Here is a 12,246-nt window from a genome sequence, read left to right as displayed (position 1 = left end):
AAAAGGACTTAAATAGTGATCTGTTTCTCATCCACACTTATATCACTTTTGAAGATAGGGATTTAACCACTGGAGTCTTATGGATTACTTTTATGCTACTTTTATGTGCTTTTTGGACCTTCAGATTTCTGACCACCATTCATTTGCACTGAAAGGACCTGAAATATTCTTCTAAAAATATTTTTTCGTGTTCTTCAGAAGAAAGATAGGCATACACATCTTGGATAACATGAGGGTGAGTAAATGAGAGAATTTTCATTTTGGGGTAAACTATCCCTTTAAAACAGTGGTTCTCAACCCTGTTCCTGGAGAACGATTTTGTTCGCCATGTTGAAGGGTCGTTCCAAACCGAAGGGCTCACAAATAGCTGCTTCAAAGGGCCCTTCGAAATGGGCATTTCAGTAGGGTTTAACAGATGGACACTTCGTTGCCAAGCGGTCCAGAACAAAAACATGTAACATCCCTTCATCTCCATAGTCCATAAAAGCTTTTAATTATTATAATGAACTTTTAAAATTATTTTAAACCCCTGGCTTTTTGTTTGAAACTGGTTAATGCTTGTGTTATTTTACTGTAAATTCACTTGACCAGTTATTCTAAAGGAGTTTAAATAAAATAATAATACACAGTGGTATTTTATGTATTTAATAAATGCACTGTACATTTGTTTATTGTTTTATTATTTTATTAAAATAAATAAAACACATTTTTAAACATGAAGCTTACATTTTTCATAAAGATTTTAAACATGTATTTTCAGTTTGTATTCTGAAAGCAGTTAGTGATGCAAAGTCACGTGTAAACAGCGCGCTCCAGGAACAACAGTGTTGAGAAACACTGCTTTAAAAGCAACATTTTTGAATATTATCTTTCTTGATGTCTCTACCAACTTTCAAACCAAACCTACGCCCTTGATCCCTGATAATGATAAAATGTGCTCATCATTATATACACTCAGTGGAGATGTTGATTATTTTTTAAGGGTTTTATATCCCGTACTTCTCTTAGTAGAATTGTTTTTATGTATAATCATGTTCATTTTGTGGCTTTGTCTAAGAAGACTGAAAACAAGTCACTCATGTCGTCTGTATAATAGTTCCCTTGTAATCCTGTTAATTATTGCAATCATTGACTGTATCTCGGCACCTTTTAAAGATGCTGTCACCCTAGTTGCTTCCCAAAAACGCCATAAACAGTCACGAGGAAACTTCTGAATGCGCATATTTGCATGAAGCGTTACTATTTACAGTGCTCATTGGCTGGTCCAGCAGCGAATCCCCGCCCCCCGTCCAGCTGCGTCACTGGATTGGGTGTCAGGGTCGCCCGTCACCGAGACATCAGTAGAGGCACGAGTGCGCACTGCTCTCGCTGAAGTGTGATCAGTTTCAGCCGCGTAGTGGGACCCAGAGAGACCTGATGCACGAGTCAAGGCGACGCGCAGCGGAGATGAAGCCGGGCTCCGATTGGTTCTGATTCTTAAAAGCCCTTTTCATTCAAGAGGCTGTCCATTATCAGCATGGCAGAACCGTCGGTTTCAGTACCACCTAGAAAAATGGCGTCACTTAGCCGGGTCCGAGCCTTAACTTTGATTTTCTTAACTGCAAGCAGTTATTTAATTACCCCGACAAGTGGCAAGGAAGGAGGAGGAGGAGAGGAGACGGTCATCATCGGGCTGAGACTGGAGGATACGGACGACATTTCTTTTATGGACAGGGGCTTTTTGCGGGTCAGCGAGAGGTCTCGGGTGAGATTAAGAGTGTACGGGCAAAATATCAACAATGAGACGTGGTCCAAAATCGCCTTCACGGAACACGAGAGGAGTCGAGTTATTGGAAACCTCGACAGCTCCTCAGGCGACAACAACAGTCAGGAGGAGACGTCGGGCTTGCACCCCTGTGGCATTAGGACTTCAGATATTTTAATCTTGCCCAACATCATTATAAATCGCAAGACGTCTGGCATCGTGGAAATTGAGGTCAAACCTCTGCGAAAGACAGAGAAAAGCAAAGCCTACTACCTGTGCATCGCCACTTCCACACCTGCCGTGGCTGGCATGCACGACCCCTGGACAGAAAACACGTGGATCTATCACGACGGAGAGGACACCATGGTGATCGTGGTGGAGGAGAGAAAGTTTCTGCTCCCTTTCTGGCTTCAGGTGATCTTTATTTCAATGTTGCTCTGCCTCTCGGGCATGTTCAGCGGGTTAAACTTGGGTCTGATGGCGCTTGATCCCATGGAGCTGCAGATCGTCCAAAACTGCGGGACGGAGAAGGAGAAAAACTATGCCAGGAAGATCGAACCCGTCAGGAGCCAAGGGAATTACCTGCTGTGCTCGCTTCTCTTGGGGAATGTTCTGGTGAACACCACCTTGACCATCTTGTTGGATGATATAGCCGGTTCTGGATTGATAGCTGTAGTGATGTCCACCATTGGCATTGTCATATTCGGAGAGATTGTTCCTCAAGCTATATGTTCACGACACGGTCTTGCTGTCGGTGCGAATACAATCTTCCTGACCAAATTCTTCATGCTGCTCACGTTCCCTGCGTCCTATCCGGTAAGTAAACTCTTAGATTACCTCCTCGGACAGGAGATCGGCACCGTATACAACCGAGAGAAACTCTTGGAGATGTTGAGGGTCACGGATCCATACAACGACTTAGTGAAGGAGGAGTTGAACATCATTCAGGGTGCACTGGAGCTCAGGACTAAGACCGTGGAAGATGTGATGACACCGTTGCGCGATTGCTTCATGATCACCGGCGACGCCACGCTGGATTTCAACACCATGAGTGATATCATGGAGAGCGGCTACACGCGCATTCCGGTGTTCGAGGGCGACAGATCCAATATCGTGGACCTGCTGTTCGTGAAGGATCTGGCGTTTGTGGATCCCGACGATTGCACCCCGCTCAAGACGATCACCAAGTTCTATAGCCATCCTTTACATTTCGTCTTCAACGACACAAAGCTCGACGCTATGCTGGAGGAGTTCAAGAAAGGTGAGAGTCGTCTTCTCTACCTTCGGATGCTGAAGATGAAATAATACATTGTTCATTGTTGTTGTTGCACGTGAGCTTTTACGTGCTAACAGTGTGGCAGTTTGGTCGTAATATTTGGCCGTTATAATACATAAAAAGTTGCATGGTTATATTTTGTTAGTTATATAGCATGTCCTTTTACGCACCGGCGGAATAACAGTTTTACGCACGGTCATAACATAATTCTGTTTCATTGAAATTAACAGATTCAACACTTTTTTGTTTCTTTTAACATTTTCTTATCCAATAAATAGTTTATTAATATTATTATTCAACTCTTTTTAGGTTTATTTAGGTAGCCTATTTAACTTGGTTAACTCAGTTGTTAGAATGGATAGTTACTCAGATACTGGGTTCATCTGCAGCTGGAACTAGTTCCTCCATTTATTTAGGTTTTATAGTCCATATTTAAAATAATAATTGGTAACACTTTACTCTAAGATTCCATATCATGCACAAACAATTAACAATATATTCTTTACAGCATTTATTAATCTTTGTAAATGTTAGTTAATAAAAATACAACTGATCATTGTTAGTTCATGTTAGGTCATTGCATTAACTAATGTTAACAAACAACTTTTGATTTTAAAAATGTATTAGCAGCCTATATGTTGAAATTAACAATTTAGAAGTATTGTTCATTATTAGTTCATGTTAACTAATGTTGTTAACTAATGTTAACAAATGGAAACTTATTGTAAAGTGTTACCAAATCATTTAATAACATACATGGGTGTATGGGGAGGACATTATTTATACCATGATCAATGGAAACATGGGTAAATGCTTCATGCTGCCATCCCCCCAATGCTCAATCCAAATCTGCACCCTTGATAACATATAATGTCCCCCACCATTATTTTCATCCCAAGTTAATTTTTGAAAACCTTCCTCTACCTACTCTGTAATATAAGCAAGGTCCAGGTTATCAGGTGGGGTCGTCCCATTTCAGAGAGTGCATAATACTTTCTCACCATACCTGTTGAATGTGGCTTCTTCAGTGTTCCTACACCATTTAAAACTATTTTGAGTTGTCAGGTTTTATTTGTCCTTAGGACCCTACAACGTCATTACAATGTGCCTGTGTGTGAGTGCTTTAACTAATTGCAGTTTCTCAATGTGCCCTCACAGAGCAAAGGGTTAAAGGGTTAATGCTTGCAGCAGAGGTGAGAATGTAGTGATGCAATGGAAACACACTGCAGGTGTACTTACAGTTGCTAAAGGATGACTCAGGGGTTATTAGGTGTAATGCTTTATAATGCATGAACTAACATGATGAAGAAAGGATAATATAAGGAAAAATCTTATTTTAGCATAGCCCCAAAAACAGATTTTGAAAAGAGTTGGATTTTCGTTTTCTTTCTTTCTTTCAGTTTGTTAAATACAAATGTCCACATGCCCATCTCTGAACACTTTTTTTTTTTTTTTTTTTAGTTACACCATTTGTTACACTGTCACCATCAACCATATTAATATCTTTATTAAAATTATGGAAATATTTAATTTTCACTTTCCGTGACCATGTTCTCGGAAGAAGCATAACAAACTCAAAGCTTAACCTAATAAGTGAGAGTTGCTCAGAAGTTAGCGACTACAAGAGTAGTCTTCTACAAGAGGTCATTATAAGAATTTTAGCAACCTGGGCTATGAAGTTTGTGACTCTTTTGTGCTTGGCTGCTTGCCAGAGGAAACTCACCATTGGCTGTTGGTATTCGAATGACTGATTAGGGGAGTGGCACAAAGATTCATGTCATTCTGGCAGTGATTCGAGCACTCAGTTCAAAGTGCTTTGTATTGTAAGTCAGTGTTAATTAATCAAATGCGTCTTGTGGAGCTGCACAGCCATCCAAAGTAGGAACAAAATACAGCACTCCTGTCAAGCACACCTTTGGAGTGTAATTTGTTTCTCTTTGATGTTGCTTTTTTGAGTGGCAAAAGTGGCTTTCACATTTTTGCTTTTTAATTATTTCAATTGGTGAGCTTTGGAAATAAGGTAGATGACGCTCAATTATTTCAGAGGAAAATGGATCCAAATATATTTTAATGGTCAACTAATTAAGGGACCCATATGAAAAGGGCTTTTGACTGCAATCATGACCTAGGAGGTCAGCCCTAAAATTCTTGGAACAAAAGACTAGTTCCATTATGATTGAAATAATTACTGTGTCATAAAGGGACCCCTGCCAAACAGCAGTTTTGTGTTTAATGAGTATGCCATTGTTCATCGTCTGGGCTTAACCCAATGCTGTGAAATAAAGAAAGAACTGCTTCTGGAAAGATTTTGTACATATTGAGACTTTTTTCTCTCTCTCTTTGCTTGTGATCGTTTGTGAGAATTTCCCATGATGCCAAATATGGGCTGTGGCCAATTGTGAATGATGAAACATCCAAATAACTTAAAACACCATTAGATGCATTTGTCATGCTTCTTTAAATATCAACAAATGTCCTGCCAAACCCTTCAATGTGTAATCTACAGTTCAGAAACAGGGTAATTATATCTTCTTTTTTAGAACTTGACGAAAATTCATTTGGCTGCTGCAGATGCGATTCATTGTAACCAGACAGAACAAAGTACGTAGAAACAAAGGTTTTGAGAGTTGCACCTCATTCTCTCAGCAGATCCATGTCTTATCCTCTGAACTCACTAACCATCCAATATGTCTGTTATCACATGAGGTGATCAGTCTGTTAATTTTGAGAGACAGGAAGATTTGTTATCATCTTGAAACATATCGATGAACTTGTTTTCTGTTCCTTTTTATAGAGAGACTCAGATGAGAGTAGCTCCATGCTCATCTGTCTCTCCATTTGTTTTAAAGGCGTAGTTCACCCAAAAATGAAAATTCTGTCATAATTTGCCTACCCTCACATTGTTCCAAACACTAAAAAAAATAGTTTGGTGTGAAGCAAATAAAGCAGGAAAGATTAAGTACTTTCTGCATTGAATAAACGTGAAAATATGTAGTAAATTAGACATTTATACTTAATTCAAATATTAAAAATTAATGCTCTTTATTTATGATTGTTTGTTATCTTTACATGCGTCATCAAGTATCAATCCTAAAGAAGAAAGCCGGTAAATGAAATAAGTAAATTTTACGTAACTTTTCGAACCTGGTGTTCCCAGCATGCACCGTGCTTGAATAATTAATGAGCTTGCATTATTTCACTGTTTACAATTTTAATTGTTTATTTTTTATTTTTGTTACATTTGGTAACTTCTTGTTTTGTGAAGTCTGAAGTTAATTTTCTTCTCAAAATTACCTGTTCATGATCAAAAAAATGAGCCGTTGATTGTTACCGTCATCGTGTTTTGTGGACCAAGTGTTCTGGTCTGTGTGGGCAGCTTTGGATCTTGTTCCTATTGACATTAAAGCAAGGTGATGTTGTCTAATACATATAGTATCATGCATTAAGCTTCCCTGTGGTAGGATTCTGTCTGTCATGTGGTTCATGACTAAATATGTGAAAAAAGCATTGAAACGCTAGTGAGTACACTTTCAAAAGCATGGCTCAATTCAGAGCTACATTGCATGTGTAAAATGTACAAAGAGTGAGTAAAATTTATTTGAAACGAGTACATTCTTAATTAACCCTTAAATGCATGGTAATTTTCCCAAACACTCAATGCCCAGATAGTGTAACATCTGAAATATTTTCAAGACTATAAGAATATAAAATAAAATATTTTAATGTTTTACTATTCTTTAATCAAAGAGATAATGCAACAAATCAGAACAAATCTAGAACAGGTTTAATTATTTTCAATCTGAAATTTCATGAGATGCAACTGGCTGTCAAAACCATATTGAGCTACACATAATCTACACAGAAGATACACCTAAGTTACACATACGTTACACATATGTATTTTCTCAGGCACTTATTGAGTCTAAATACATCTCTGGAAAAAATTAAGAGACAACTGCAAAATTATCAGTTTCTCTGGATTTACTATTTATATGTATGTGTTTGAGTAAAATGAACATTTTAGTTTTATTCTATAAAGTACTGACAACATTTCTCCCAAATTCCAAATAAAAATATTTGTCTATCATTTAGAGCATTTATTTGCAGAAAATGACAACTGGTCAAAATAACAAAACAGATGCAGTGTTTTCAGACCTTGAATAATGCAAAGAAAACAAGTTCATATTCATTTTTAAACAACATAATACTAATGTTTTAACTTAGGAAGAGTTCAGAAATCAGTATTTGGTGGAATAACCCTGATTTTCAATCACAGCTTTCATGCGTCTTGGCATACTCTCTACCAGTCTTTCACATTGCTGTTGGTTGACTTTATGCCACTCCTTGTGCAAAAATTCAAAAATTCTGTTTCAGTAGTACACCCTAATGACAATAGTCATATCATACTGTTCATGTGTTACACTTGCTATAGTTTACTTAAGTGTTGTTTCTACATCAGCTAGCAATGCCAAATGTAAATCAATTCAATCACTGAAACATCACCTTGAGTAAGAAATAACAAGTATAAACATGTGTACATGCATATGGGATACTTATAATTCACCATTCTTGATATTCATTTTTGCACAGAAAATCAACATGATGTAGTGTTTATTTGTATGAATATAGTACTAATTTCTCTTGTAATGAAGAAATGTACATCCTGTCATAGTAAACTTAAATAGATATGAAATAATCATAAAAAAATGTAATTTATGGAAGTGCGAAAAAAATAAATAAACCCTGACACTCTTACATACCTCGGGTCTCTTAAGACCCCATACACTTTTGGTGCTTAAACCATTATAAAAAAATAAATTTGTTGCAATTTTTTTTTTGTTTCTTTTTTTGCAACACTAATTATAAGAGATAGATTGAGGAATACTAAAGAGATTTGGGTACAACTCCAAAAAATGGATGAGGTATAGGGTGTGGAATGAGGTCCAGGGTCTCTAAAGACCCGAGGTATAAGGGTTAAAGCCACCAAGAATTGTGTGTAGCCTTTACTTGAAAATAGTGTCTGTTAGATTTACTAGCAATTTCTGTGTGGAAATTGTTTCCAAGGTTTCTTTAAATAAACCTCACTCCAGTTTTTTTCAGTGAACATGCATGACTTTCTTTTTTAATTTGAGTGAATATCCAACTTGATCACACTGGAAATCGACATGTTGCTTCTAAATATCCATGTATCCTGAAATCGACCCAATTCTTTTGAATTACTGACAAGCGGCATCTCCCATCAGACATTTTTGCATCATTTCCAATGCGTTCACCTTTTCCTATGGCGTGTTGAGCAAGCAGACTCAGAATCATGGGTTCTGCTCCTATGGAAACAAGTAATTACTGTGATTCTGATGTTGCATTTTTGCTCTAATTTTTTACTCCACTGAGAGTCAGGTTTAGGGTTGGGGTTTGGGTTAGGGTTAATGCAATATGCATTCCTATTGACTGTATTAAATCATTAATAATGATTAACTAATTATATCATTTTCTTTGGGCACCATTCTGTGGAAATTTCACATGGAAACTGGAGCTCACAAGGGCCATATGTTCAGCAACACTTCTAGCTATGGCCACTGGATTGGATTTGGAATTAATTTCAGTGAGCAATTAATTTCGATTTGACCGACAGAATTTTAGACCTACTGTCGCTGAATTCATATTGCAATCAGTCTGGAAAATCCAAAGGTCCATCCTTTTAAAACAAACACAATTTCAGTGAAAATCCTGATGTCCGTTTGAGGAGGGTGCTTGAGGAGAAACTTGTTCACAGTAGCTTGCGTGTTCATGCGAGAACTTGCATTTTTAGCATGAAACAAAGCAAGTTTTTGCATGAAAACTTGTGCCACTGTGAACTAGCTTCTCTCATGAACTCATTAAATTCTGTTTTGTTTCTCACCAAAATTTATCGTAAGCCTTCAGAAGAATTGGAATGTGACTACATTTATGTTACTTTTGGGTCCTTTTTTATGCTTTGAAGTGAGGCACTATCCACTCCCATTGTATTGAAAAGATAGAAGGGAATCTTCAATAAAGCATCTCCTTTTACTGTATGTTCTGTATAAGAAGTCATATGGGTTTGAAATGACACAAGGGTTAGTAAATGATGACAAAATTGTCATATTTGCAATGCTCTGTTAAAAGTTAAAAATAAGCATGCATATCAGTATGTACCAAGTACCTTATCAGTAATGACATCTATAGATGCCATGATCTACAGTAATTCATTTACAGTAAAAAAAAATGCGCTGGCTGTATTATTATTTTACCACTGGGCCACTGGAGGTGGCTGGTCTCCACATGAGTTTTTGCACGTAATGAACCAATCCACCCGCCCGCTAATGTAGGCCAATCTATGCTTAGTTCAGATTCAGCAACCTCCTTTCCCTCTTGTTTTAACGTGGGAATTCTTTTTTCATATTACTTGGCCTAGTTATGGCTGCATTATTTCCTATAATAGATAACATCCCTGCTTCTTTTACTGTGATACTAAATCCAAACAGCCTCTCGTATTTCCTTTGTTGATGTGGAAAGATTAATTTGTGTCAATTGGCATCTTAATTTTGATATTTTATTTCAATAATTGTTCAATAACAATTTGCTGATTTCTACTGAGATGTAAGAGTGAGTTTTGTTTGAGCTTCTTCTTGGAAACACTTGCTTACACTGTTGGGGATTATGTGATGTCATACTGGCAGGAACAATGCTGGTTGCAGTGTGTGGGATCCCCCTTTCAACACACCATGGTTTCAGACTGTCTAAACATTTATACATGTGGTTCTTTTAGATTGATTTAAACCTGCTTACAAATTTAATCCAAAATGAATACATTGATACAGCTAATGTGAAGAGTTTTGGCTATTGCGCAATATTTATCATTTTAAAGTGAATTAAAGTGCTGTTGTGAAGCATTATTTTGATATTTGTTAAGCTATCGGCAGCAGTAGTCAGTTCCGTTAGGGTTAAATGCAAGTCAATAGTGTGCATGCACTCCATTGCCATTCCATGTGTGCTACTCAAAGCTCATGTTAAGACTTTGCTTTTCAAATGGCCTACATTCCTCAAATTGTGGTACATGAACATGAAATGGCCTTTAAACCGATTAGTCAAACAATTGAGAAGCGGCAATGCAGCCAGAGTACCTTCACAAAGTCTGTTTTCTCATTACAAGCCTCTAATGTGTCTTATTTTCTAATATTTAGCAAAGAAAACAAGCTTATAATTTTCAGTGCTGAGTAATGGCCATTTATGTTCCTGACTATTATGCAATCGGATAATTCTGTGAATCAGACCTCTGCTCGTATCCACACTCATTAATCTGTCTCTGCTTCGGAGACTGGAAGTGCTCCAGAATCAAAAACATAAATACAACAGAAGCATATACTTTCCAAAAATACTTTTTGGGATATTATTACATACAAACTGATAAACTTCCAGTTTGTGATCATTTTTGGAAGTTTTAGGGAGACTTTTCTGCAATTTCGAGGACAAATTGTTCATATTTGCCATATCAGAATAAACTCAGCGGGGCTCGACATTAAAGGAATAGTTCACCTAAAAATGCAAGTCCATACAATGCAAGTGAATGGTGGCCAGATCTTTGAAGGTCCAAAAAGCACATAAAGGAAGCATAAAAGTAATCTACACAACTCCTGTGGTTATATCTTCAGAAGTGATATGATATGTATGGGTGAGAAACAGATCAATATATAAGTCCTTTTTTACTATATATGCTCCTACCTGATCAGTAGGTGGGAATATGCACGAAGAATGCAAATCGCCTAAAACAAAAGAAGAATGTGGAAGTGAAAATGAAAGTGGAGATTTATAGTAAAAAAAGGACTTAAATATTGATCTCTTTCTTACCCACACCTATCTTTTTGCTTCTGAAGATATGGATTTAACCTTTGGAGTCATATCGATTACTGTTATGTTGCCTTTATGTGCTTTTTGGACCTTCACAATTCTGGCCACCATTCACTTGCATTGTATGGCCCTACAGAGCTGAGATATCTTTCAAAATATTTCAGTTTGTGTTCTTCAAAAAAAGAAAGTCATACACATCTCGGATGGCATGAGGGTGAGTAAATGATGAGAGAATTTTCATTTGTGGGTGAACTATCCCTTTAAGCATTGTCATGTGCTTGTCTTTTGGACAAGTAAATTGGTCATTCGCTTAAATAAAAAAGTTACTTGTCCTAAGGAAAAAAAATACATTTAAGCAATAGTTACATGCTCAAGTAAAATGTCAAAGTTTCTGTGGTATGTTTTCTGAAATTACAACAGATGCCCAACCTAATAGTAGTAATGCAATCAACTCAATTCTCTGCAATAGAAATGTAAACTGCGCTGGGTAGGGGAGGATGCTATTGTCATATGGTAGTTATATTATGTTACATACGGTAGTCAAATAAAGAAAATCCTCCATCGCCATCATTTACAGCAGGGGTGCTCACAGATTTATGGAATGAGATCTACTTCTCCATCATGTTATTGCAGCAAGATCTACCATGCATAATGTATGCATTGTCACAATACCACAATTTCAGTAGTCGGTATTGAAATTTGACGATTCTCAATACCAGCAATAGCACAAGAAATATTAACACTAACTAATTTACTTATGTAATAATTGTCTCAAGTAATTATTCAAGAATTTTGAAATGTATCTCATGCACGTATCCGCATTACCATGAGTGTTCTCGGAGCACACGTGCATGTTCTGCGCCCACACATAAGATGCACTCTGAATTATTTTCAACAGCAGAATAAGAATATGATCTCTGTAAAAAGTGACACAGGCCAAGGCTATATTACAAGTATAGCCGTTTATTTTTTTTGTTAGTGATGTATTAATTAGGCTACTTCCGGTTGGGCAAGTTAAATTCTCATTCACTTGCCACTTCAAAAATCCACTTGTCCTGGACAAGGTCAAAAACAATATTATGTTGATTTTCAGCATATTTATGATACCAACCACCCTCAACCAGTGTTTTATGAACAAAGACATTGGTTAATGGTTACATATCAGCAAAATCGCTGATTTTGATGTATGCAGCCTTCAAGTGGAGTTGGAAATATCATAATTACGAGTTCCGAACACATGAATGATCAAGCGAAGTCATTTTTGCCAGTGGAAAACTTGCAATTTTAGATTGTGAAAGTTGTGACGTTGGAAGGGACGTGTTGTCATGTATGATGATGTAAAACAATGATTTTTCAGTGC

At 37.1% G+C, this 12,246-nt stretch overlaps 1 protein-coding gene across 3 annotated transcripts in view; it reads left to right on the top strand.

Annotated features, from left to right (window-relative positions):
• Positions 1 to 1,409: 1,409 nt before the first annotated feature.
• Positions 1,410 to 12,246, top strand: part of LOC127444308 (metal transporter CNNM2-like) — a 74,928-nt gene continuing 64,091 nt past the window's right edge. For all 3 annotated transcript variants that reach the window (XM_051703587.1, XM_051703586.1, XM_051703588.1), the window contains exon 1: positions 1,410 to 3,005. In XM_051703587.1, coding sequence (XP_051559547.1) covers positions 1,517 to 3,005 — 1,489 coding nt within the window. In that variant the 5' untranslated portion in view covers positions 1,410 to 1,516. The remainder of the gene's footprint in view (positions 3,006 to 12,246) is intronic.

This window comes from Myxocyprinus asiaticus, chromosome 7 (assembly GCF_019703515.2).
Source record: "Myxocyprinus asiaticus isolate MX2 ecotype Aquarium Trade chromosome 7, UBuf_Myxa_2, whole genome shotgun sequence".
Taxonomy (NCBI): Eukaryota; Metazoa; Chordata; class Actinopteri; order Cypriniformes; family Catostomidae; genus Myxocyprinus; species Myxocyprinus asiaticus.
This window is presented reverse-complemented; position numbering and strand designations above follow the sequence as displayed.